This window comes from Mesoplodon densirostris, chromosome 12 (genome assembly GCF_025265405.1).
Source record: "Mesoplodon densirostris isolate mMesDen1 chromosome 12, mMesDen1 primary haplotype, whole genome shotgun sequence".
Lineage (NCBI taxonomy): Eukaryota > Metazoa > Chordata > Mammalia > Artiodactyla > Ziphiidae > Mesoplodon > Mesoplodon densirostris.
This window is the reverse complement of record NC_082672.1, coordinates 48,602,111-48,629,956: the sequence shown is the minus strand read 5'-3', so window position 1 is coordinate 48,629,956 and position 27,846 is coordinate 48,602,111. Positions and strand designations below refer to the sequence as shown.

The 27,846-nt window shown below is 47.6% G+C and overlaps 1 protein-coding gene across 4 annotated transcripts in view; it reads right to left on the bottom strand.

Moving 5' to 3' along the window:
• Positions 1-451: 451 nt before the first annotated feature.
• FYN (FYN proto-oncogene, Src family tyrosine kinase) overlaps positions 452-27,846 on the bottom strand; it is a 213,057-nt gene continuing 185,662 nt past the window's right edge. For 3 of the 4 annotated variants that reach the window (XM_060115199.1, XM_060115198.1, XM_060115200.1), the window contains 2 exons: positions 13,200-13,331; positions 1,806-2,470 (listed from right to left, as the gene is read on the bottom strand). In XM_060115199.1, coding sequence (XP_059971182.1) covers positions 2,262-2,470; positions 13,200-13,331 — 341 coding nt within the window. In that variant the 3' untranslated portion in view covers positions 1,806-2,261. Of the gene's footprint in view, positions 547-1,805; positions 2,471-13,199; positions 13,332-27,846 lie in introns of those variants that run through there. The other variant, XM_060115201.1, reaches the window with a different exon arrangement.

Genomic DNA, 27,846 nt, shown 5'->3' with positions numbered 1-27,846 from the left:
ATGAAAAACAAAGTTATATCTTTAAAAATATCTAGAGTGTGTTAATAAATTGCCCAGTATTGTGATAATTGTATGTAACAAGATCTTTGAAATTTTATCAATTTAGCAATTGTATTAATACCAAAACCAATACCACGAAAACTTGGTTAGCCAGAAAATTCCTGTTTCACTTAAAAAACGTCAGAAACTTTCTAAATATAAAGGCTATTTCAGCAAGAAAACTGTCCTCTTTGTGTAATTCTACACGTCATCAGTGATCTTAGAATCCCAGGATCTCAGATGTAGGAGCCTATAGCAAATCTCATCCAACTCCCTCATTTCTACAGACAGGACCTGAAAGGGAGAGATTCCAGGTGGCTGTTGAATGCGTGCAGCTGAATGAGTACGGAGCCAGGCCCGGCCTGTTGGCCCAGTCCACCTACTGCCCTTCTGCAACACCAGGCTGTTCCCCTGCTGAGCGACTTCATTACAGGGGTGGAGGGACACTGGGAAACATATGTATTGACTCCAGGACAAGAAAGATTCTTCTTGCAATTGTCTCTTCTCCTACAAGTGGGACACAGAAAATTTTAGTTAGCAAAAATGCCTGATAAATTAAAATGTTAAGGTATGCCTAGTTTTGCTTTAACAATCCTCTGAATTAACTAGACAATAGCCCAGCCTTTCTTGGGGGGGAAAAAAACCCCACTCCAGGTGTTCTGAATGTTTCTGTCATTTGGAAATCATTGCACAATGGTTAAATTCTCCAGGTGACTCCTTACCACTTGGTATGGGACAGATATGTCACTCCTAGAGTACCTACCATGATTTAAACAAATGAACAAAAAAAAAATTCAAATGTAAAATGCTCTCTTTTTAATTACTAAATTAAGAAAGTTAAACAATTTAAAAATGTAAACTCACAAAGAAATCATAACAAAAAAGGAATTAAGACTTCAGAGTTGCCACTCAGTATTAAAAACTCAATAGAAATAGGGTTTTTGACTTGTTAAACATACGTAATTCAAGGTTGGTACAAACAGCAACTAAAAATGTCATACTTTTTTTTTGTGCTTCCCCATGAGATGTAAAGTAGTGCATAGTTATTTCACTGGAGGACCCTTGGACATAGAGAAAGTCATTTCATTAGCAGTACAGGACATTCAAACACTTATTTTACAATGGGAAATGTACGACCTCCCACCCTCACCTTCCCGTAAGGGTTAGTTGAATGAGAAAGTTTAGCAGGTTGCCGCGACTACAGTGCTATGGGTTTTAGACCATTTAAATGTGGTTACAAGGTTTATTAAATTTAAAAAGTTGGAAACATTTCAGCATTCATGTTTTATACAAGAAGTTTGTGTGGTATCCATCTTCTAGTTCCCCTGGTAGTATTGGCCACTTGCTTGCTTTAAAGAGGCTCACTTTTAAGTTTCAAGATCAAATCGTAGTAAGTCGAAGCAAATACTGGAAACAGAACTTGTGAATTCAGCTGGCGGGGGGGACGCTGCTGAAAAGAGTCAAAGTAACAGCCACCTACAGGCACAGTCATGAACCAAAAAAGTGCAATCCAAATTAAAAAAAAAAAAAAAGTCAAATCATGTTTTGCAAAAGCCAAAGAATGAGGCCACTGGTTTTCAGAATAACACCGGTGCTTTTATGTTGATTTTCCAGTCAAATCCTCACTCTGGGTCCCGAAGCTCTGTGGCCCGCATCGGCCACGGTCTCCACGTTCGCACCCACATGGTGTATGTACAGGGATGTATATATTATATATATATTCATATTTATAAAAAAGAAAAAAAACAAACACCTGTCCTAGTTGGTTTTTGTTAAAACATGAAAAAAAATTTTATTGTTTTAGACAAAGAGGCCACTTTTGGAAAATAATACTTTTTTTTTAGTTGAATCAGGTGAAGACAGAGTTAAAATCACATAGGATTTGCATTTTAAAAAAAGGAAAGCACTAGGATCGTTGGCACTGGAATAACTATTTACACTGAACAGAGGTTTGGCCTGTTACATAACATCGATACAACGCATTTTCCAAAGTCTGAGAAATAACAAGGTTCTGTCTCGTATGCTTCACAGAGGAGGTTCGGATTTGGGGACAAGTGTCATTAATGAGGGCCATGGAAGTTCGTCAGCTTCAGAGTCACATGCAATCTGATCCTGGACAGTTCTCGCTGCTCTGCTCGGAGCAGCTGGCTACGGAATTGAAAGCTAATGGGGAGGGGGCGGGGAAGCCTCTTGGACCAGGCCTCTCTCTGCAGACCCAGGTCTTACAGGTTTTCACCAGGCTGATACTGGGGCTCTGTGGCGGTGAAGTAGTCTTCCAGGAAGCCCTGCAAGTACTCGAAAGTGGGCCGCTCTTCGGGGTCCTTTTTCCAGCAGTGGATCATGAGCTCGTGGAGGGAGATGGGGCAGTCCTGCGGACAGGGCATCCTGTAGCCGCGCTCCACTTGCTCCAGCACCTCCCGGTTGTTCATGCCTGCAAAGACAAGGCCCATGAGAGCGGGTGCGCCGGGCTGCCCGGCCATGGCCACCGCCCCTGCACCTCCTCTTTCTTCTACTTGGAGCCTGCGGGTGGTTAAAACATGTTGAGGGCTGTCTTAAATTAGACCCTGTCTTTAATGGGCTATCACACCACTCAGAAATAAAAAAGGACCCCACTACTGACACACGCAAAGCCCCAGAGGATGAATCTCAAAAGCATTATAAGTGAAAGAAGCCAGACACAAAAGGCAACATACTGTGTGATTTCATTTATATGAAATTCTAGAAAAGGTAAAACTACAGTGATATAAAGCAGATCAGTGGTTGCCAGGGGGGAGGGGGAGAGGGAGGGGAATCCTGCAGAGGGGCCGCAGGGAACACCAAGGAGTGATAGAAACATTCTGTATCAGCAAACCATCCCCGTAAAGGCCAGATGGTAAAGATTTTAGGTGCTGTGGGCTGCATACGGTCTCTGTCGCATATTCTTCATTTTATTTATTTTTCTACAACTCTAAAAAGGTACAAAACAAAAACAGGGTGGGAGCCGGATTTGGCCCACGGGCTGCAGTCTGCCAACGCATGTTCTATATCCTGTATGTGGAGGTGTGACTCTGTATGTTTGTCAAAACTCACTGAATTCTTAAAACTGTTGAATTCTATTGTATGTAAATTACACTTCAATTAAACTGAGAAAAATATGAGTGAAGCAGATAAAAACAAATCCACGGAATGAAAAATAAACTGGCCTTTGTTCACAGGACCCATGAGCTCCATTGATGAACTTCATAAATTGGCTGTCCTCGTGCCTGGGCAAGCTCTTGGTGCCCCGCTGTCTGAGATCTGACATCACGCCACCACGCTGGGCACCATCCAGCCCAGCGACCCCTAGGTGCCCTGAGGTTTGATGACGGCGATGGGGAGACAGGGCGTCTGTGTTTACTGATGACCTTGGACAGGCCATCCATCATTGGAGACCTTTGCGACCCTCCGGGGGAGCTGCCTGATAGTGAAACATCAGGATGCCTGGAGCTAACAGGAGACATTCTGGGAGATTGCTAACCCTCTGGAGAATGCAATCTCCCTGCACGTTGGCCTTCTTGACAGAACAGGAAATACCACACTTGGGGTGAGCCGAATGCCCTGACCCCTTTCCCAATCACTGCCAGGCTCTCTTCTCTGGTTTTCCTTCCCTTTTCTGCCATATCATGTTCTGCCATTGCCTGCCAAGCCCTTGTATGTTTTGGCTGCTCCTTGGCCCTGAGCCTATAATCCTCTCCAACTTCTGACCCAGTTAATTTACAAAAGCGAGGGCCCGAGTTCCAGCCATTCAGAAACCCAGATTTCTTCCCCCAGCTCTCAGGGATGTAATCAGCAGGACACAGCGCATACATGTAGCAGCTCCCTTTAATGCTGGAGGAGGTGGCAACCTGCTGGCTAGAACCTTGTAAGCCTGGCCAGAGCAGCTGGGCCCAGGTCACAACCCTGTCCTCCTGAGTAGGGGACACTCAGACTTTGGGATCTGTTGTCAGTTCTCTTTGTTGTTGCTTTTGGAGCTGGGTTGATCCCGGCTCCCGTGGCTGTCAAGCACAGCCCTGTCAGTCACGTGCTTACCCGAACCCTTTCAGGATGCTTTCTTATTCTCTGCCACTGTAATTCCTTGAGGGGATAAAATCCGTGTATTATTCCTGCTGTGTTGAAGTAGGCCTTCAATTTAATTATTCTAATAGAACCTTGGTCACATTTCGGGGGTGACTCTTATTTTAGTGAGAGGCTCGGTGAGTGAATCTGGGTCCCCTGCCTCTGCACCATGCCTGTCTTTACAGGGGCCCACTTCAGTTGGATGTTCAGTCAGCTCTGAGGCTTATTACCTTAAATCCTCTTCCAGCTACTGAAAACTCATTTTGACAACTCGGGATGGAATGGGGAGCTGGAAGCAAGGGGAGACACTGGAGTGTCCTGCAGCGCTCTGGACAAACCAGGGCATGGGACAGGGACCAGCATGTCCTTATCCACGATCCCCAGATCCAACAAGCTCTGCAAAGCAAAAGTTCTGGAAACTCACTTGGCAGCAAAATTGATCCGAACTCACCTCATTCGGCCGTAAAGCCTGACCTGGTGTGAGGCTATCGACTGTTTCTCCTCATTCATACATATCGCTATAGAAGTAAGAATGTGTTTGAACACAGAGTGCAGCCCCAGACTCTCCTAGAGTGTTATATAAATTATGGTCTAAGCACTGTATGGACTTTCTAAAAAAAAACAAAAACAAATGAGTCAGACTCTGAGGCACATCCAATCCCAAGGGTTTTGACTGGGACGCTCCAGCATGAGGAGTGGCAGCAGCCACCACATTCCAGCCGCCCCAAAAGGGTTAGGAAGAGAGCGTAAGCACGTATCGGGACTGGCCTTCTCCAAAGCGTCTGCTTTGTATTTCAGTACAGACCTTGGTTTCATAATACCAGTATCTCAGAAGCCACAGGTGGAAGGTCTAAAACCTCGGAAGGTGTGACAGGCCCTGCTGGAGGTGGTACAACCCACCCCCAAATGCCTTCTAATGCTTTGTTCTGGCACTGAGACCACCCAAAACCACACCACGGAGTTTAGCTAATCATTCTCCTATTGCTCCGTGGCCCTATGTCAGTAAATGTTGCATGTCCTTGAAAGACAAACTACTCAAATGCAAAGACTGCATGTATATTTTAGAAACTCTTGATTCAGTCTCCACCAGTGGAAAGTTTAATTGGCCACTTGGGTCAAGCCTGTTTTTCTAGTGCTCTGCCTGAGCCTGGGACACAGTGGATGCAGCAGCTTGACCCTCAGCATGTAGCGTCTCCTGAGGCAGCCTGCTTCCCAGGCAGCTGTGACCAGGGACGGAGCTGGACGTTGGCCCACGTGGGACAGGGCACCGGCAGCCTCACCGCCAGCTCCCGTGCACACTCTCCGCTTCCTTTGTGCTTGCACCCTCTGCCCGCTTCTCCTCTTTCCCCTCTCATGCCGCTCCCCAGGCTCCCCAGGCATGGGGAGCACACAGAACCGATTCCACGCACCAGGCCAAAGAGAAACGTACCAACGTCAGCTTTGTTGGAAAAGTGGGATATAAGACAACGCACTTGCCTGACAATGACAATGTGAATAGGGCTGGCTCTTTTCCAACCAACCACAAGCCAGAAGTGGACCTGGCACCTTCACGATGGGCCTCGGCAGCAGTAATCGCGCTACCAAGAGATGCCCACTCAGCAAGGCTTGGGTCAGTTTTTATTTCACAAACAACAGTCTGAATAAGTGGGTTGTGTTCCTATTTTTTAAAAAATAGTACTCTTGGCTCTAAGAACTTTGGAAAATCATATTTAAGAATTTCTTTTTAGCAAAAATGGATGTTCCTCTTTATACTATTATTTCATGCTTTCTTTTTAGATGGCTTCATATTTTTGTTACAAAGAAAACTGTTACTTCCCCTCTTTTTAGCCTCTTTTCCCAAGACATTGGTTTTATCCAACACCTGGGAGGTGAGGGCCAGGGACTGGGAAGGGAACACACACAAGACTGAGTGCCAGGGCGGTCAGCAGAGTCCTGAGGGACACGGGACACTGGAAGAGAAGAATCTTCGTTATCTTGCTTCCAATTGAGGAAGCAGACGGAGGGGTGGGCAGGGACGGGGGTGGCGGTGGAGGAGGGTGCCTGGGAATGTTCTGCCTTTTTCTTCCTTCTTCCGTGGGGAGAAGGCCAGGGGAGAAACAGAAAAGATAGAAACTTTAAAATATGGTGTATGTTTTACGGAAACTTTGTCACCAACAGTTCTCAGTGGAAGCTGCAGTAGAGACTGTTTTTCAGTAGCAGGGTGGTCTCCACCAGCCGATGGTGTCTCACCGTGGGACGTGTCGCAGCCACAAAGCCCCCCAGGGTGTGTTGCCTGGTCCCCCACCTCTGCGTCAGAGAAGGGGCACAGGGCTTGGCGGCCAGCGAGCAGACGCGCTGTTTTCACTCCAGCCTGCCCTCCTTTGCTTCCACCTCAGCAGTTCCTTACGTTCCTGCTCTCCCTGGGGTCAGTGAGCCATTTCCACTGGTCACTCTCACAGGGCACAACCCAGTGGGCCTGAGTTCACAGAAAATCCGCGTCGTCTGCTGTGCTGGGGTTTGTTTTTCAAATTGCTCTTCCCTGCATCTTCCATGAGGGCCTCCTGTCACTCTGCATTTCAGGCTCTCAAACGTGGTCACTGGTAGCATCCTTTCCAGTTGGTCTGCCCCAAACCCTGCAGCTGAGATTCTCTGGCCGAGTGGACTGCATTCGCTTCCTGCCACTGTGACCATATTATCCTTCCAAATCACGCTGCTGGCTTCCTCGAGGTTCCCAAATTAAGGTCCAGTTTGCAACTCTCACTTTGCAACCCTTACTACGTATGGTAGCCAACAAGGTCTGCTTCCACGTGTGTGTGTTTTCCTTCCCTCTCTCCTTTTTTCCCCTTCCCTCCTTTTCTTTTACACTTTCCTATTCCTCCTCCTTGAGCTAGACATTAACTCGGTGGAGTCTCCTCACTTGTCTTTTGGATTCTTTAGGGAAGAAAACAATTCATTTTCATTGTCAGAGCCACTTCACTACTTCGACTCTGTGTCTCTCAGCAGGTGACTCGACTTCCCCTGGCCTCAGTTTCTCCACCTGTCAAGAGAATACCTCCACATTCACCGTGCTTTTAGCTCTTTGAAAAAAAATGTCTTCTATGGACGGAAGGTGTTGGGCTTTATAGCTCTCCGTTTGTGCAGCTTCCTAATATGGATCTCCGAGGGGCCATCTCTATACCATAGGGGATCGTCACTGTTACCCGTTCAGGTTTGCATCTGGATTGGACTAGGGGTTGCGAGAACCTGGATTTTTGTGCCATGTTTATAATTAAGCACATTGACAATGGGAATGATGCTCAGGTTCCCAGATGTCCAGGTTACTTTAGCAAACCGAGCTTTCCGTTGAAACGAAATTAGACTCTATTGTGCCTAAGGGTTTCCGTCAGAGGCTCCCCCTGGCTTCTCTGCGTAAACCCTGGAAAAAGCCCTTCTGTTTACTTGTCTGCTGAGCACTTCTGGGAGTGCCGGGAGAGCGGAAGGAAGGAGGGCGCGGGTAACGGCGCTTGCTCAGCCCGAGAGCGTGCCATCAGATCACCGTGTGCTCTAGTTATCTTACCGGGCTACAACCGGGACGCTTCAAGTTAGGTTTCAGTTATGAGATCAAAGTACAGATTTTGGGCAGGTAGATGTTGCTCCACGAGTATAGTTGAACATAAAGGAGTGACCTTGAGAAGGCACAACGATGACTAGTTTTGTTTCTCTTTCTGCATCTTAACCAGATAAGCTCAGGACCGCTGTTTTTATTAAGCCCACTCTGTTAATAAATACAGAAATGACAGCTACTCAGGTGCCATAACACACAAAGGTTGTTTAAAGTTGATAATACAGTATCACGAACAGCTCCTTTGTCCCAGAAACGTGAAAAAGGGACAGTGGGGGTAAGGGTGCCCACCGGGAAGGCCGCGGAAACGCACAGAGGGAAGAACTGCCCTCTCCTCCCGCCCTCTCGCCTTCACCTGCCACACTGGCCAAGAGAAACCTCGTGGGGGGAGGTGACAACACGACTCCTGGGCATTCCAGGAAGGATTCCCTCTGGAGAGAACACCAGGAGCTGAAAGAAAAAGCCTGCAGACTGTGGATGGGGGCAGGGAGGACAAAGCACCCTTGGCTGAGATTCCAAGGTTCATCCCACCTCCTCCCATTCTCCTGGCTGCAGAGCCCTAACTTCTTCCCACCCCAAGAGAAACCTGCTCCTGTCATCACGCTGGGCACAGTGGGGAGAAGAGCGCAGGCGACAATGACGGGCTGCTGAACCCAGAGGAATTTAAGTCTACTGTTCAGGCTCTGTCTGAGGCATCTGAGTAAGGCAGAGGGAGGACAGAGGTGGAGACTTCTAATTCTCTAAGGAAAACGTACACATTCACTCTTTATCTTCCTCTTCAAGTCATTATCAACGGACTAGATGCATTCACGGAAGTCAGGCAGCTGTCAGTTGTTAAAAGAGTTGAAAGTGCTTCAAATGGATGAATAAATGTGATACACTTAAGAGAATGTTCCTGCTTTGTCAGATCCTGCCGAATTCCCAAAGCAGCGGTCAGTTGAGAGCCGGGGCACTGAATGGCCGGGACATTCTCCCTAGAACGGTGCTGGGACACGGTGTCTGAACTGATCACGGGGTCAATTTCTCAGAACAACTTTGAGGACAGAGGCTACTTTGTGGCTGGGAAAAAACATGCTATAGTTATTTGTGGAGATGACGAAATAGAGCTGAAAGGCTTTGCAGGCTATGGGCAAAGTCTTGTTTTAAAAGTCTCATAGGCATGATCTTTTCTCCCCCCTGCCTATATCCATCCATGCATGCATCCATGCATGCATCCATGCATTCACTTAGACCTCCTGAGAGTGTACTATGGGGCAGACACTGTGCTGGGCATGGGGAACACGTGAAAGGAGCCCCCTTCTCAGAGTTCAGAGCTACTGGGAAATAGAGACACGAAGACAAGGGTTTCAGCAGAGATGTACCCAGCGGCATGGAAGCAAGCAGAAGGTGCAACCCAGGAAGAGACATGGAGAAGGCTACACAGAGGAGGGGGTGGGCGTTTGGGCCGGGCTTTGAAGGATTCGGAGGCAGGGAGTGGAACTGAGAAGAGAGACTTGCGTGTCTGAGAGAGATCTCTTGGTGCGAAGTGTTGGCAAGCGGCAAGAAATCAGGTCTGGTCACGTCGCCCGCTCAACACCCATCACTCACTCCTCATCTCACTAACAGTGAAAGCAAAAGTCCTCACCGTGACCCAGGAAGACCCTACCGATCTGCCTGGGGCCTCTTGGCCCTCCTGCCCCCTCTGCCCTAGACACATGGGCCTTGCGGCGGTTCTCCAGGGCCTCTGTGCTCCGGTTGCCTCAGAAGGGAGGCTCCTCCCCCAGGTATCGACCCTGAGCCTCGCTGCCTCACATGTCATCTTCCTGGGGAGGTCCTGCCTTGCTACCCTCTGTGCCCTTCCCCGTTGTATTCTTCTCCTTACCCATCACCACCAGCCAGTGCTGAATACATTTTGCTTATTTGTGTTATTGTCTGTCTCCTCTAAGGAATGAAAAGCTCAGGAGGACAGTTTTTGTCTTTTGGTTCACAGCTACACTCCTGGGGCCTCAACAGTACCTGGCATATAGTAGGTATTCAATAAACATTTGTGGAATGACTGAAGGGAAGAGGTATGAAGGACTATGCCAATCAAAGGCTTCTGGAGTTTATCTGGAAGGCAAGGGGAAGCCATGGGCTTGCTAACTAGTAGAGTAGGATAAGCGGGTCTGTGTCTTCCAGGATAACTCTGGTGGTGACAGTGATAGAATGGTGAGGGAGGGGAAGGGGGGAGAGACCGGAAGCGGGAAATTCTATGAAAGGGGGTCACTGCACCAGAGGAGGACAGCCCACCATGGGGCAGTGGGGAAGTCACTTTCCCTTCCCCCTTGACCCCCATCCTCACCACCAGCCGAAGTAACTTTCCTGTGTGTGAAGGTGACAGAAAGCCACTCTCGGGTATGAAAGAGTTCAGAAAAATGTATCTCCACCTACTGCTCTTGAAACAAGAATTACTTGAAAATACATTCTAGCCAACTGAGAAATAACTGCATTGAGAAGTCAGGATGGAAATCACGGTGGAAGGAGACTAGGGGTCTGTCCTGGGTGCTGTCCACAGGCACGAGGACTCAGGGCAGCGGAGAAGCAGCCCCTCGGCACACACTGCCCGCGCGGTCGCACCAACAGACGGCGAGAACGCGGACAGGAAGGGCCTTCCTTCCATGGCGACACTGGGTGAAGCTGAATGACTGTCTGCTCCTTAGCAGTTGTTCTTCTTCATTAAGGTAATCATCCTATAATTGGAATCCCTCTCCGTAAAAGGGATCCCTCAAGAAGAGTGTACTGTGAGATTCAGAAGTCCAATTAAATGTGATTACAGCTGTGTTAAGGAACAAAAACAAGCAGCATCCACGGCCAGGGGCAGGTCAGGGAACAACTTTCCGTGGCTCCCATCACGCCCTCGCTGACACGGCCCCCCGGCCACCACTGCAGACTGGCCAGGCCTCCCTGTGGCAGCACCAGGCCCCTCACGACGGGCTCTGGCCAGGCTTTCCAGCTTCTGGTCCGGGTACCCCTACCTCACGGCCTTCACCGCAGACTAAGCCTGCGGCTCCTTGAGCGGGCGCCCTTCCACATGCCCGTCCTTGTCTGGGACCCTCTTCCTCAACTTGAGGGGGAAACCCCACGTGCCTTCTTCTCCGTGAAGCTTCCTAGTCGTGGCCCCTTCTCTCTGCCGCCCTCGCAGAATTACGGTGGCTATCAAAGCCCCCGGCACGTCAGCAGTTGCTCAGAGTGTGTAACTACGCGCAATAAAGTGGACTTGGTTCCCCTGTCAAACTCCTTTGCCATCCTCACAGGATTCTGAGTGAAAGGCCCTTCTCAGGACCTGCTGTATGCAGATACCTGAATCAGGGGCCCCTCTCCCATTATCAGAATTAAGACTGGGGGCCCACGGTGGGTGAGTTCAAGTACTCCATCCCTCGAAGATGATCTCCTCTAATGATAGAGAAGTAAGAAAAAAGGCTGATTTCTTCCTGGATTTGATGCACACTTTATCCATCTGACTGTAAGCTCTATGAGTGCAGGGACTGAATTCATTTCTTTGCTCACTGTTCTAGCTCCAGCCACTAAAACAGCATCTTGCTTGAGGACCATTCTCATCAATACTTGCTGAGAGTATGAATGCCTTGTTTATATTTATTTCCCAGGTCGAGCAAAATGCCAGGCATGGTCACACTTACCTACGCCACGCGGAATAAATGAAAATCCTAGCCTAAGTTGTAAAGTGAGGCCGCTTCCTTTACGCCAAAACCAAACTTGACAAAAGACTCTCCCTCAGAAACACACACCTGCCTTCCTTCTCCGAGGCTGCCGCCCCCCTCCCTCTTTTGTCTTGGTTTCTGCGTGTGACCCTGAGAAACAAAAAGCAGCTTTGTCTTCCTGGAAGGAAAGGCTTCACAGAAACGCAAAACATTAACCTTCCCCCGCAGCTGCATTTAACACATCGGGTGGCTGGAAACTTGGGGGACTCAGGAAGAGATTCATTCAAAATTCAGACAATAAAAAAAGAGGTGCCTTCACATCTTCAAAATCCCGAGACCCGCACATTCTCCCCCTTGAGGAGCAATTCAAAAATGTCCGGGCTGTGCTCCAGGCCCCTCCAGGGCGGCCCTTTCTGCCGTGCTCGTTGGCTGTTCCCAGAGCAGCTGCCCACTTGGTGCGTGCTGGGGGCAGCAGTCGCCACAGCATCAGTAAAACTGCCTTCTGCCCGCATCTCTCACTGCCCAGTGCTGGTGCTTCAGAGACAGGGAATTTGTCAATTTTGCCTCTGCGCCAACCTGGCTCTCCTAGGAGTCCTGAGGCTACGACCAACCCAGAAAGAGATCTTCTTTACTTCTCTGCATGCTCCCAAGATGACCAGAAACAATCATAAAAAGGGAACAAAGGGATTACAAATTAATCGGCCCTCTCCGGCTCCTCTGACTGCAAAGATACGATTACAAACCTAGGATTTGCAAGAGCCCTCAATTCCTCATTAATCTCCACTATCGTTTCTGTCGCTGCTTTTTTATTTTTAAAAGCTCCTTTCTCAGGCAGGGAATGATGGGGAGCTAGGTTCTTTCTTCACTCAACAGTAACTGAAAAATATGTCCTTAACATTTCAGAAAGCAGATCGTCCCTGCGCTATAACCACTAAAGCGTGGAGGTAAAATGGCATGAGTATCCTTCATGTCACCATCTGTCTAAATTAATGAATTCAAGCGAGAATAACCTAAAACCCATGGTTTCTTTGGAGAGCATGACTCTGATAATCCAGAAGAATTCCAGGGCTTAAGAATCTCCAACGTCTTTACACTATACTTGCTTTTGTAGAGCATATTTTAACTGTTCAGAAGTGTGCAGTGAGGGAGTTCCCTGGTGGCCTAGTGGTTAGGATGCTGGGCTTTCACTACCGTGGCCCGGGTTCAATTCCTGGCCTGCAAGGCACATGGCATGGCCAAAAAACAACCCCCCCCCCAAAAAAAACAAATAAAACCCCCCACAAAAAACAAAACCAAGAAACGTGCGGTCAGTGTCTTCTAAATTGCGTTTCCCATGTGCCTCTGCTGTCTCTGGCCAGCTGGAGCAGGGCCTGCAGAGAGGGCAGGTCCTGACATCTTCCTGCCAGGTTCACTCCATGGGTCAGTGCTACAGGGTAATCAGAAAGCAGTGATGGCTTTTCTCCTCTTTCTCAGAAGTGTCTGCAAGTTCCATTTGGGCAGAGGTTCTGCCAGTGACATTTCTGCCCTGGGAGCCAGGGACCCACACTCTTACTGACAGGGGAGAGAACCCATGAACTGGGGTGGGCTGAAGCATTCACCAGCTACTAACTGCATTAATCCTGGCACACGATTCACGGTGGCTGCTTGTCTACATACCACGGGGGCTCCCACTTCTGCTTTTCTCTGGCTAAATACCTGTCCATGTGCTTCAGACTCATGCTTGGCAGAAAGCTGAGGATGGGGCTTAGAAGGCAAACAGGGTGAAGGTTCCCCAAATGGTGCTGGGAGAGCATCCACCCAGGCACATTTCTGCTGTGCCCTGCCCTTACCTGGGTACGGAACTCTTCCTTTGGTGACCAGCTCTGTAAGTAAGATTCCAAAAGACCACACGTCAGACTTGATTGTGAACCTCCCGTACAGGGCTGCTTCGGGGGCTGTCCACTTAATGGGGAACTTTGCACCTGCAGGAAGAACACCCGGTTACTTGTCAGGCAGAGAGCATGGCGCCGGGCGTGGGGCTGGGAAGGAAGAGCAGGTGGAAGTGCTTTCCTGGGACCAGCTTCAGAGAGGAGGATGGGAAGGAGTGGGGACAGGACACAGACTAGGACTGAGCAGCTGTGGGGTCTGCTTCTGGCTCTGTGACCTTAAGCAAGTCCCATCAAAGTTCTGGCCTTTAGAACGTGAATCTACAAATCTATTGAAAGACATAGGCTTGGTCTGGAGGTAAGGCTAACTTGTGATTTAGGAAACTATATATTTTTTCTTTTGCTTTCAAAAAAAGTTATATTTTAATAAATACACATAGTATTAAATTATACTGCTATTCTCAAGAATCCTTTAGTATGTAAGACCATAGTCTGCTCTTATTGAGGTACATAAAAACCAGATCAAGCCACCACGCTTCTCCCAGGGTGGAGACCATTTGCTGCGGCCCAGGTGTTACGCTGAGATGGGCTGTATTTCCCTAAATCTACAGCAGAGAAATGACTTTGCCTCTGGCTACTTCCCCTGTACACTCTCTTTCTTCCTTCCACCCTTTCCCCTGATAGTGGCCACCTTTAATTCTGGGATAGGTTTTTCTTCTGCACTGTATGATCCCTTGCTTACCTCCCTACCTTTCTCCTACCAGCCAGACAGGGTAGTGTCTAATGTTTGTTTTTAAACAGTGGTTTTATCTCAATGACTGTCTTATGAGTCTGATTTCTCAAGACCAAGAAGCAAATTTTGTGCCAAAGTGAGTAGAATCTTTTCTCTCAAATGTCTCCGATTAAAAGAATCCTTTCTCTAATCAAAAAGGAAGGGTGGGGTCCACCCTGCTTCTTCTGAAGCGAGATGTATATATGGGGAATTAAAATTGATTCAGCAGCCTGCACTCTCACACATTAGGCTCAGCAATGATAAAGCAGTTTCAGATATTTCATTGAACAAACTACAAGGGAAACACAGGCAATTTTTATTAGTGATGTAAACACAATTATATGTTTAAAGCATGTTAGTTTTACTTAGGAACTCCTAAAAAAAAATCATACAAAGGCTGACAAAATGAGAAATTTTCACAGTATCTTCTATGAAAAGCCATTATGTGTAAAACTGGCAAATGATTAAAATCTTTGAATTAGCAGTGTTTTAATAACCAGAGGTTATGATAAATTACAGCAGTTAGATTTTTGTTTTAAATACAGTACATGATAACACCTTCAGCAAATCTACCCTGGCATTTTCTGGCAATATAATTTTCCTCTCCATCTCTTCTATGCCCGTGTGAAATGAAATTAAAAAATAAATCCTACTATTTTATTCCATTGCATCTCACATTAACACTGGAGCAGAGAAGTTATTCTATAGTTTTTCTTCCTTTTATGCATCGAGTTATTTTTAATTAGCTATGTTTCTCAAGCATAATTACTTATATCTTTGCTTAAGTGTTGCAAGGTCTGGTATTCTCTGAACAGTCATTTTGTTTTTAAAGTTTCTTTCAAAGCATTCTTCTCACACTTCCTATCCTCCAGCATTCTGTTCACGCAGCTTTGGACTCTGAGCCTCTGGGATTAATGTGATAGATTTTCTTCAGTGTCGAGAGCCGACTTTGCCCTGGACCAAACCTCAGCTGGAATTCTCTTATTTCAGAGAATTAAAGGTATATTAAATTCATTCCTATTTAAACCATCTCTTGAGCCAAATGGCTTGGAAATCTATGTCTGTCTCCGAAGCAAATAGCACATTTTTCTCCACTGTGCAGACACAAATCCTGCAAATAAAATGACAAGCAAAAAAAGCCTTTCTTCCCTTCTTGGAATCACTCCACGTTGCTCAAGATGTGAGTGTTGCTGAAAGTAAACTATTTAAAATTGGGATAAAGTCATTTTGGATTTTCTGAGAGAAGATTTCATAATTTCAGATTAAAAAGAAGCAATTATCAATATATCAGTCAGTTGTGCTAGTCTGCTTTATTATTTTCTCATTGTATCATCTACAACAAGAACTATAATATATAAACCTTCAAAATATAAGTTGAAACAAAGGTTGTAATGGATCTCTGATAGGAAATCATTTGTAGATATGTGCTTTGACTTGTGAGCAGGAGCTTACTTACATAAATTTATTTTGCATTAGTTTTCTTTCTAAGATAAACAATGTATTTATACCTAATACATTTTGGAGGGGAAAAAATGAAGAATGTCTTTGTCTGATTTCCCCTACTTTGTTTTGGGCCCCAAATAGCAGCCACTTTTGACAAAAGAAGGTTCTCTAAAGATAACTCAGTTTCAAGGAAGACAAAATGTTAAATTAAAGCACTTGATAAGCTGTTAGTGATTAAGTGAGGTTTCAACTGAGAAGAACTAATCAATGCTCACTCTTCTACTCATCTCATTACCTCATTTCCCCTCATTTTCCTTTCCCCCCTCCTGAGGGCACAGATGCAGCTCCACATCAGGGAGAGTTCACCTGGGGCTTGGGCAGGGGTCTCTGCAAATGGCCGTGCGGTTGCACACTGCAAATCCCGGTCTCTGAGAACAGCATCCCTAAGGTTGCCCAGGATACCACCCTGCTGGGGGCTGGATGGGCTCTCTCCTTGGGTAAAGTTAGGAAACCTCAGAAGCCTGGAAGGAAGGACCTCCTAGGTGTAAACATTGCCTTTTCCTTCAAAATAAAGTTCTCCTCCCTCAGACTTTTTCATAGATATCACAGCAGGCATAAAGCCAGGATCAAAGTTGTCTTCTAATTGGTATGGATTTGTAGAAAAAAGGGGACACTGTCAGGACACCTACACCACAATGAACTTGGTGTTGTCATGTAACTAGCTGATTTGTTCTGCCTGAAATCCTCTTGTTTGGGAGCAGGATTAGATGCCAACACAATTTCCTCTCCTTTGTACTTCACTGGAGGAAATAACAGCAGCCGATGCAGGTATGATGATCTGTGCCACTGATACCACAGGCTGTGAAGGACCTGGAAACCCTTAGTGTGCTTGTTCAATGTTTAGGTGAACTAAAAAATACGGAAATTATCATCACTCTAGTTTTTATTTCTTACTGAATTAAACAGTTTAGGATTCTTTTAAGCCAATAGACAAAGGCCACACATAATCTATATGTATTTATGTATGGACTGGAAAGCAGCTTTTCCACTGGTGTTTTCCAGGCAGTGTCTGCAGATTTTACCAACTTCCCAAGGTGAACTCATTGCTGAAAGCCTGACTCGGTGCTGTCACTGGGGCCCAGGTCCTGGAACCACTCTACAGGTAGAGTATCTTTGTACTTTGGTCATTTACCTCCCAGAATAGCAAGAGGACCAGCTAGCTTCAGGCTAAATCATTTTCTGTGTCGAGTAAACATAGCAGTGTTTTAAATAATCATTTCTTATAGATACCTCACGCCTGCTTCTCTGAAGTCTCCGGAGATGTGAAACGAGTGGGCATCAGCGTTGGGACCAACAGGGGGACTCTACTCTCGTGGCTTCAACAACTATCCTGACTCCAGTGATGCCTGCATTTGTATCATCCGATAGGACCTCCCTTCCTGAGTTCCTGACCCGTAAAACCAATTCCTTCCTCAGGGCCTCCACTGGGACCTCATAGAGCCTCTCAAACACAATATCCAAAATGTATCCTCCCCACGATTCTGCTGCTTTTTCAGTGTTTGCTGCCTTGTAAGCTGCCTAAGTGAGGACACCAGAACGCTGAGAATCCTCCTTCTGGAGGCCGTGTCTACTGGTTCTTCACTGTGCACTCAGATAAGCAGCACGGAGCCTACCTAGACGAGCTCGACAGATCTTCATGGCGCTTTAGCGTCATCCACATTGAGTCGACTTCACACCCTTGAAGGTGTCTGTCCCTCTTCATCTTCACTACCTGCACTCCAGTCCTCACTTGCTCCCTGCCACCTGCCTCCTTCCTGCACTGCCTTCCACTTGGGCCCCCATGCACACTCTGGTCCCTCCTTCCCACTCCCCAGCCTCCTCCTGTTATCCTGGGCCTCACCTCCTCTGTTGCCTCACTGGCCCCATGACCTTCTCTGACCGTCCTTCCTGCTGCAGGGCCTCCAGGCAGGCTGTTGCCTTGGCCGCAAGTCCCACCCTGCTCCTGCCCCATGGTTGACTCCTGCTTTCCTTTGTTCCTGGCCTAAGTGCTTCTGGCACGGGAACCCTGGCCCGGGCACTAAGACTGGGGCAGTTGCCCTAGCTCTGCACTGCCAGAGTGTCTGGTTCTTTGCAGCTGTTACCATTTAAGTGCAGTAAGCATGTGAGCTGTCAGAGGTGCGTTTTTCTCCAATAGATACTGTCCTTGGGGGCCGGCGCCTGTCTTTCTGGATGGCCACCCTGTCTCCAGTACTGAGCCCAGTGCCTCGTGCACAGAAGGCACTAGATAAGGGGGTGCTGAATGAATGAGTGACTGGACACTGATTAGCCCATCCGGCCTTCCCTTCCAGGCTGAACAACCTCGGTTCCCTATGGGGCTTATTATCAGTTTCCTGCTCTCTGGCGAGTCCTCGCCTTGTCCTCGGTGACCAGTGTCACTGTCTATAACCATCTGGATGCGCTTTTAAGTGTTTGACAACTGTCAACTACAGTAGAAAAGCATCTGTCACACACTGCTGAAACTTAAAAACACCTGGAAAAACCCTGATTTTAGTGTCAGATGAAGTGTGTTCAGAACCCCTTTGGGTCTGAGTGAACCTGTCTGAGGTGGCGGGGATCTTGGACTTGGCTCTCTGAGGGGCCTGGTGGGTAAGAGCCGCAGAAAGACAAGGTGGCCAGAGGCCTTGGAGCATTCACAGCAAAACAAAGTGGAAAATCCTTTTTTTTTTTAACAGACTGGGATGGAAGCAGGTGACTGGATAGCAATCATTCAACCTCACTGGTCTTCTTTAGAGTAAGGTCAACAACCATCCATGTTTTAAGTAAGAGAAAGGAGAGAGTTGTGGACTTATTCAGTTATCAAAGTTTGTCCACAAGACAACAAAAGACTCCACCCCTGCTGGACTGGTTTTGTTCTCTCTCTTCCTACCGTAAGTATTTCTGGAGTTTCCTATGTGCCTGGCATGGTCCTTAGCGCTGGGGCTACCATAGTGAATGCAACCTCCTGCTCTCAGGGGGCCTGCAGACTAGTTTGGGAAGGAGATAAAATAAACGAATGGCCATTATATATGTCAGACAGCGACAAGTGCTATAAAGAAGAATAAAATGGGCTACAAGCACAGATTTTGTGGGTTCTTCAAGTCACACTAAGGACTCCGGATCCCACCTGGGTGTGGTGGGGAGCCACTGAGGCCTGTGGGCATCCTCTACCTCACCCTCTCCTTGTCTTTAAAACATGGAAATAACACGTTATTACCTAGAGAATGATCTGTGATGAGCCAGAATGTGAAAAGCATTTTGACTTTTCAAAACTCTTGAAAAGCATCATGACATTTCAAGGCCTGTGGATGTCTATTAGCAATTAGGTAGATCAGTGGTCCCCAACCTTTTTTTTTTGTTTGTTTGTTTGTTTTGGTTTTTTTTGCGGTATGTGGGCCTCTCACTGTTGTGGCCTCTCCCGTTGCGGAGCACAGGCTCCGGACGCGCAGGCTCAGCGGCCATGGCTCACGGGCCCAGCCGCTCCGCGGCATGTGGGATCTTCCCGGACCGGGGCACGAACACGTATCCCCTGCATCGGCAGGCGGACTCTCAACCACTGCGCCACCAGGGAAGCCCGGTCCCCAACCTTTTTGGCACCAGGAACCAGTTTCATGGAAGACAATTTTTCCACGGACTGGGGTGGGGGAGGGGGGATAGTTCAGGTGGTGATGCCAGCATTGGGGGAGCAGCAGATGAAGCTTCTCTCGCTCGTCCGCTGCTCACCTCCTGCTGTGAGGCCCGGTTCCTAACAGGCCTCAGACTGATACCGGGCCGGGGGTTGGGGGCCCCTGGGGTAGATGATGTGCCTATTGTCACTTCTGTCATCATGTTTATTTAACTTGTGGCTCTAGTCACATTTGTGCTATTTAGCACACTTTTCACATTTGGGTAGTACAAATCATCTCAGAAACAAAGGAGTGAAACTTAGCATACTCAAACACTTTGTAAAGCTCAAATATTTCTACAAGAAATGAATGATCTTTTCTGAGTTTATTCTTCCCTGATGCTCTTCCTTTCTTTTTAGGCATTTCTCTTGTCTCTGCTGTAGGCTTTTCCTCAGTCTCCCTCTCACTAATTCCAAGTGTGCTAGAGGCCTAAGTGCTGTAGACCGTTCTCTCTGCTGATTCCCCAGGGGAACATGCCCTCTCTCATGACTAACCCTGCCCGGCATCTCTGTGTGAACTGGGCAGGAAACACTGGACAGACTCTGTCTTTCATCTGAAGTCTTGGTTCTCAATTTGCAAACGTCTAAGGGACAAAGCCTCTAGGATGTCCCGCCTTTATCTCAAAGGTGGCAACTACAAATCTAAATTTATTTTTCATTAAATCATTTTACTATGCATAAGACAGTTTGTTATAAAAGAAATTCTTGTAGGTGGAAAATTTTACTAGATGACTGACAAAGTTGATTCTCACTTTAATATTCTAGGATGCAAATGGAGTTCCTTTCTACTATCCCTTTTCTTGGGGTCAGATTCCTACTCTGCCAGGCTTCAAGGTGAAAAACCTGAAAGCCGGTTGGGACTTCTCCCTCTCCTTAAACCCAATATCCAATCCACCAGCAAGGCCTCTTGTTTCCCTCTTTGACAAGTCTCTCAAACTTTCCCTTTCCTGTTTAAGTTCTCTGCCAAAACCTGATTTGGGTCCTCATCCCTCTGGTCCTCAAGCCATGGTACCCTGCCTTCAGCTCACTGTCTTTCCAATTAATCCTTTTTTTTTTTTTTTTTTTTTTTTGCGGTACATGGGCCTCTCACTGTTGTGGCCTCTCCCGTTGCGGAGCACAGGCTCCGGACGCGCAGGCTCAGCGGCCATGGCTCACGGGCCCAGCTGCTCCGCGGCATGTGGGATCTTCCCAGACCGGGGCACGAACCCGTGTCCCCTGCATCGGCAGGCGGACTCTCAACCACTGCGCCACCAGGGAAGCCCCAATTAATCCTTTTAAACCTCAGCTTCCTAACGTCCACAGCTGCCTCCCCGGCAACCATACAGTGCGTTCCTTACTGCATTAAGTCAAAATCCCCCACCCCGTTTTCTAGGACCCACATATCTATTCAACTTTGGTTCTTGCTGCCCCAAACACACAGTTACTCTAGCTTAGTTTGCTTTCCCGTAACCTGTACCCTGCACTCAGCGTAACCATGAACTTGCCTGTTCTACACTAACGTACCCTAAATGTCATCTCTCCTTCCGCCTGCTTAGCTAAAGCCTGCTCAGCTCAAGTCCCACCTGCCTCATCAAGTCACCTGTGACTACTCCAGCCTTCGTCGTTCTCACCAGGGCTCTTGGGAATCAGTGCTATAAACAACAGTTTAATGCTTGACAAGAGTAGCTCCCACAATAGCTAGACATATACTGAGGGCTTGCTAAGTGTCAAGCGTCATGCGAAGTGCTTTACACATACGAGGCAGATACCAGTAACGGTCCTGTTCTACAGATGAGAAAACGGAACAGAGGTAAAACGATATGCCAAAGGATGCATGTAAATGGTGGCACTGGGGTTTGAGCCAAGGGAGTCTGGCTCCAGACCCCACACACTCAACCACTACTGCCACGCCCATGTTTCCAACACATCTCTCTGCTAGTTATTTCGTCTTTCCTTAAATAGAATGTAAATCCTTTGAGGTTGGAGACCATGTTTTACACTGATCTTCTCCACAGTACCTTGCCTAAGGCTGGTTAAACAACAACCGCTCAATACATGTTTTAATTGGCTAAAGGGCCAACCTAGCAGTTTATGCAACACTGATGGCCACGGAGATTCTCTTCCTTTACACAGATTTAATCAAACGGAACAAAGAAGAGAGTGACACAATGCAGCTGTGGAACAAATAATTATTTTCACCCTTACAGTTACAGGAAGAAAATCCTCCTCACCACACTCCAGGACGGTCTGACTGAAGGCTCTTGGTTTTTAAGTGAAAACAGGGTGACCAGCTAAATTCATTAGGTCAGGACGGCTCATCCCTACCCCCAGGTCCCAATCAAGTTAATGAAGGTCCTTTATCCCCAGGGGCCAGGTAATCTGCTTTCTTCTGCCTTAAACAGAAACAGTTCTCACTTGATTCAGTTACTTACAGTACTTTATGCATCTTGGTGCATTAAGGCAACAGCAGCAGCATTTCAAATGCTCAAATGAAGGCTGCAGAGCCTTTCACTCTCCGGTCTGCCTCCTGGACTAAGCGTGTGGAAGTCAGCCAGGAAACGGGGAGCGAATATTCTTTGTGACAATGCAAAGACGTCAAATTGTGGGCTGGGCTGGGTTGGGGCGGCCATTTGTGGAAGGCCAGGGCAGTCATCTAGGAGAGGGGCTCCAGCGGCAGGCAGACCTGGGTGTGCACACTGGCTTTGTTGGGTGACCAGTTAAAAGCCCCCTCAGTTTCAGTCTCCTTGTCTGTAAACTGGGGATGATGATTAACCTCATGAGGTTGTGATGAGAATTATAAATAATTGACAGGGCTCGGCACAGCACCTGGCAACTCATTATACCTAAATACATGCCACCTGTTATTTTACTTGGATCTTAATGCAAAGGCACTGAGTTGCATCAGGCCAGCCAAAGCTCTCCAAACTTCAAGGGCGGGAAGGAGGATGAAGAAAACCCAATACACTCAGCAACCAATCACTGAGAACTTACTCAGCATCCAGTGAGTCCCCAGCACAGTGGGACTCACCCCCTGCCCTAGGACACTGCAGGCAGCTGTGGGACAGAGCTCACAGGCAAACCCAACAGAAAGCTAAATTGTGGTGCTGGCTTTAGGAACAAGAGGGCTCAGGAGAGAAGGGAAAGAGGAAGTACCCAGGGCTTGGGGGCTTGGGTAGAGGCGGCCACATGAGAACGCTACAATGTGACCCTCGGTTCTTCCTGGGGATCCAGGAAGGGGCCGGGAGAGGCCTGGGGTGGGGTGGGGGGGCATGGGCGGTGGGTAGCTCACATCACCGGCTCTTACTGGATTCCTGGACTGTCAAGCCTTTCTCTTTCTCTCTCTCTCTCTCTTTTTTTCCCCATGGTGACCAGGCCAATTCCACAGCCCTGAAAATATCCCCTACGGCTAAAACCTGGGCCAAGGTGGAGAAGGCAAAGCCAGCAGAGAGTAAAAGCAGCCAAATCCTCCCTACAGAGAATGCAAGTGGTGCCCTAACAGCATTTGCAAGGAGGAAAGGCATTCATAGCAACAACAGACACTGTTTTTCTGAACCAAAGATCCATCCAGAACCCTCTTTAGTTATGAAGCCTCAAACTCTGCAAATTACATCCAGTATTAAATAATGTGGAGTACTTCAACTTTAGAGTTATTGTGGAGAATAAAAGAAACCATGAACTATGCCAATAACAGGAAGCTGATTATATTGGTGGGGGGGGGAGGAAAGGAGGGGTAACAAGGCAGGACTGGGGTAGGATATCCTGTGAAGGAGGTAAAGCTGATCTGACCTGGAACTTTGTGGTTATTCAAACAAAACAATGATTTCATACCCAATAAAACTTGGCAAAGCAAAACTCAGAATTTTCACAGTAGGCCAAAGGAATGACTTTGGAATTTCCCAAACGTGTCTGGAGTAATACAACTGTGTGTTTTCCAGTTATTCCTGGTGACACGTTCTGTTGCAATTTCTACTTTAGGTTCATAAGGTTTTAGCACCACGTTTATAAAAAAAATAAACGAAAAGTAAATGGTACAATGGATTGAGATGATATTCCATCTGAAATGCATAACGGCGAGCGGGCAGTCTGAGAGGGAGGGAGGTGGGGAGAGGGAGGAGTGCTGTCCCCCCTGGGGGTGTGGGTGGACGAGGACCACGTTCGGCTAAGGAAGACAAGAACCCAGGACCAGAGGCAGGGCCTGAACACGCCGCAAACGCGAGGCTTGATTAGCCAGGCACGGATCCCGAGTCTAGTGCGGCTGAATTCGCGGAAGGAATATTCAGGCTGAGAGGGACGAGCCAAGTCCCAAGGGGAGCCCCACATCGAGGACCAGACCGGAAGGAGTAGACGGTCCATCAGCGGGTATTAAAAGCCTAATCAGGACAGAGGGGAGCAAACCCAGCACCGGGAGAACGGGGGATGAGGCTGGAGGCAAGGCACTGGTCCTGGAGTCCTGCAGTTGAGGAAGGGCGGGCAGGCAGGTAAACTGTGGAGGGGCAGAAGTGCCTTACATGGAGGAGAACAGAAAGCAGGCTGTGACATTTCTTCTACAAATCTACGCGGTGCGGGGGGCGGGGGGAGAGCCAGAAGGGGAGGGGAGGAGCTCGGGCTGCTTGCCTTTCCCCATCACCCTCCTCCCAAATGCTGACCAGTGACAACCCAGGAGAAGTCTCACTTGCAACACAAAAGTAAAGAATGAAATTAATTAGCATCTCCTGAAATCATGGGTGTTTGGTCCCTGTGCTCTCAGGAAGGAGATCTAAGACTCATCAGGGAGACTTTGCCTGGGACTTCCCTGGCGGTCCAGTGGTTAAGACTCTGTGCTTCCACTGCAGGGGGCACGGGTTCAATCCCTGGTTGGGGAACTAAGATCCCGCATGCTGTGCAGTATGGCCAAGAAGAAAAAGGTAAAAAAAAAAAGACTTTGTCTGAAGTGCCAACTGTGTGTGTGTGTGTGTGTGTGTGTGTGTGTGTGTGTATGGGGGGTACTTGTGGAAGTGGCTATCTTGGGTGGAACTGAGGAAAGGAGGAGCCCTGCTTGCTGTTCTAGAACATCAAAGTGCTGAATAATTCCAATTATCCTTCAGCAAAAGCAGAACAAAAACTCTGATTCATAGCCTGAGTACGATGGACACCACATTAGTGATCTTTTATCCAGAACAAAAGGTAAGAAAGCTGCATGGAGGGCTCTGGAACCATCTGTATGCTGCTGTTCAGGGTGGTGAGAATTCAGAGCTAAGTAAAAAACGGATGTCTGGGGTTTAGCTCAACACAGAAATCACCTCAAGAATCCAGTCACCCCCAGTAGGGGCACTGGGCCTGGGTCAGTCTGACATCATGTCACAAAGTCTGCTAGGCAGCAAGGAAAAGCACTGGGGTTGGAGATACTGCTTGGGAACAGCTGGTGGTCATACTGAGGGTCTGGTTGGGAGCCATGAAGAAATGGGAGGAAGAGACGATGTACAGAAGACAATAACCACTTTGGGTTGCTTTTCCACACCACTCCCCCGGCCCCCCAGCCTGTGCCTCGGGGGAGACCAGCCCCATGCTGCTGTGCACTCTCCTTCAAAACATGGGACAGTTTTCACTCGCACTGTCTGTCCCTGATTATCAGGATGATGCAAATGCAGGAGTTCCTTCTGCCAGCAAAGCAAGACAAGGAAGCCAAGTGACATTTTTGATGTTTGCTGGCAGTATGTAGCTCCTATTTACACACTTTAAAATCACAGAGGGTGACCATCTGCTTCCTTCTTGATGATTACTAAGAAACATGGGTGCACAGACCAAGGACTTGCTCTGACCGTTCAGAAACAACTGCCAAATTGCTTTGCTCAAGGCAGCACAAAGGAGAGAGAGACCCACACGGAATACAAAACGTGACCGCCCAGTTCAGAGAAAGGGGAAAGGTATTCAGACAAGCGGGCTCTCAGTGACCAGGGCTTACAGCAGGCCCATCTGTCCCCCACCCCCCGGCCCCCAGGAGCAGAGTCAGGGGGCAGCCGGACTATGCGGATGGAAGGAATGAGTCCACCTCCTCCGTGCAAACAGTTTTAATTTGAAAAGAAAGAGTGGGGGAGGAAGGGGTGAATTTTCTTTTCCTTTTAGTCTTTGGCTTCCACACGTCCTTTCTCCGAGGAAAACACGGTCTGCACCACTCACGTGCCTCTCCCTAGCAATGTGACCCGCTCCCCCCTCGCTTAACCTGGCCCCGGGGCTCCGCTGTGACCGCGCACGTAAACAAAGCATCCCTCTCGGAAAAGCCGGTGGAAGCCCGGGTGCGCGGTGGAATACAAATGAAGGCCCTCTCTGCCTGTGACGGCAGTGCACCAAACTCGGGATCTGGGAGGCTTGATTGGAACCAGGCTCGGCTCAGGCATGCAGCCCTCAGCTCAGCAGGAAGGAGGGCTGGGACCTGGCCGAGGGCAGGGCGTTCTGCGGGGGAGCCCCGGGCTCTCAGCAGACACCCCCGTGACCAGCAGCCCTGACCGTGGCACGGGCGGCGGCGTGGTCCGTTCAAACAGACGAGCTTCCTGCTCAGCGCTTAAAACAATGGCTGCACTGGAAAGGGGTCTGCTTTTCGTCAAAGGATGATTTGCTTCTCTAGCATGGGAAGAATTAGATTAAATTCAATAATTAAAAGGGTTTCTTCCCCTCCTCCCCTGACATTTGCTGTTCAGGTCACAGCACACTGTGTGGGAACTGCAGTGCTGTTGTTGACAGAGAACAAGAAACGCATGTGCCGACGGGGGCAGAGGGAGGGCATCTCATGGCGAGATCAGCCTTGATCTGCCACCGGATTACAGGGGCCTCAGAAGAGGCTGATTAATAATTCTGCAGGAGCCCTTGAGCTGGAAAGCTGGCGTTCTGAGTCTGATAATCCCCAGTCATTGCAATACAAAGGAAGGACAGGAATTGAATTCACAGTTCTGAATTGTGAAAATCAAAATTTGAAAGAAACAGGGATCCACTTCTTCCTGACTGTGTTTCTCAACCTAGCTGCCTGCTTGTTTGTGTTAAATGGCTACTGTGCTTTTTGAATCCAAAATCTGATTATATTTAATTAGTACAGGCATCTGGGATTTCTAATACACAAAGAGTTATTAAAGTAACAAATCTTTCTAAAATATGTTCTCCATGAAAGAATGTGTTAATTTATGCAATAACAATTTTTTAACATGAAATAATCAACATGAAAACCGCAACAATTATGAATTCTTTGCAGTCAGATTTATACATGAATTTTCCTCCAGATAATAATCTATTCAATTTAAACCCTCAATACTGGGAGCATTTGAACAGATATGTTTTTCTTCTATTTAATACACAAACCTTGGGCTTCCCTGGTGGTGCAATGGTTGAGAGTCTGCCTGCCAATGCGGGGGACACGGGTTCGAGCCCTGGTCTGGGAAGATCCCACATGCCGCAGAGCAACTAGCCCCGTGAGCCACAACTACTGAGCCTGCGCGTCTGGAGCCTGTGCTCCGCAACAAGAGAGGCCGCAATAGTGAGGGGCCCGCGCACCGCGATGAGGAGTGGCCCCCACTTGCCGCAACTAGAGAAAGCCCTCGCACAGAAACGAAGAGCCAACACAGCCATAAATAAATAAATAAATAAATAAATAAAATTAAAAAAAAAATACACAAACCTTAACCTACAGCAAGTTTTATACAAAGTCCTAAATGCCCCTGTTTTTACATACATTCCAAAGATCCAAAGATTAAATCGCCTTGACATTTGCTTTCTCAACAATGATCCTGTCGTTAACTTAGACCTTAAAACAAACAAACAAAAAACCCCAAATACAGAGCAACTCTAAGTTCCTGTCTTTGTGATGATTCAATTCAGGAGAGGAAAGGGTTAAATAGGCAGGTCCTTCATGTGGGAGACCCTATGGAGGGGGTCAGGAAAGGCCAAGAGGGGTGTGTATGTGGAGAGAGAGACAGAGACAGAGACAGAGACAGACAGGAGGGAGAGAAAGAAGGAAGGCAGGAGGGAGGGAGGGAGCGAGCATGCAGTACTATCACTTCACTGGATCAAAAGTAGCGATGTGACTATCGGTACCTCTACTGACTAAAATTATACAGCTATCAGCTCAGCATCTGCTTTGTGCTTTAGGTATATTCTCAGGGAAGTATACAACAATTCTCTGATGAAGATAACTATTATTATCCCTGTTTTCAGAGGAGGAAATAAAGGCTTAGAGAGGTTAAGTAACTCATCCAAAGCCTCACAGCTAATTAGCAGTGATGCTACTGTTCACACCAAGATAGTTTGATTTCATGGGTCATGTTCTTAACCAATCCAGTCCCTGCCATCTCTGGAAGGGGGTGGTGCGTTTGCACATGCATGTGTGTGTGCACGTGCAGACGCATGCACAACCATCAGTGACACTGCTGAGAATGCCCATCGGATGTTTAGAGTTGACAAGATTAAAAACAACAGTGGCAAGGAGGCAGGGACAGTTCTCAACAGAGAAGGCAAATCTGCTGGAGAAGATGGTGAGTAGACCACCGGCTCCCAGCTGTGTGGTCAGAGGGGCCCTTGGGCATGTGATACGAAATGGTGACTGCCCAGATAAATAGAACTGGCTGTAAGATAATGAAATAATATATTTTTTCTCTTACAAGATTGATTTTTCTTTACTGATTACTAATAGTTTTTTCCTTAAAAATCTTTTTTAGGTAAGAAAATAAAGACCCCTTTCAAGGAAAATTTACATC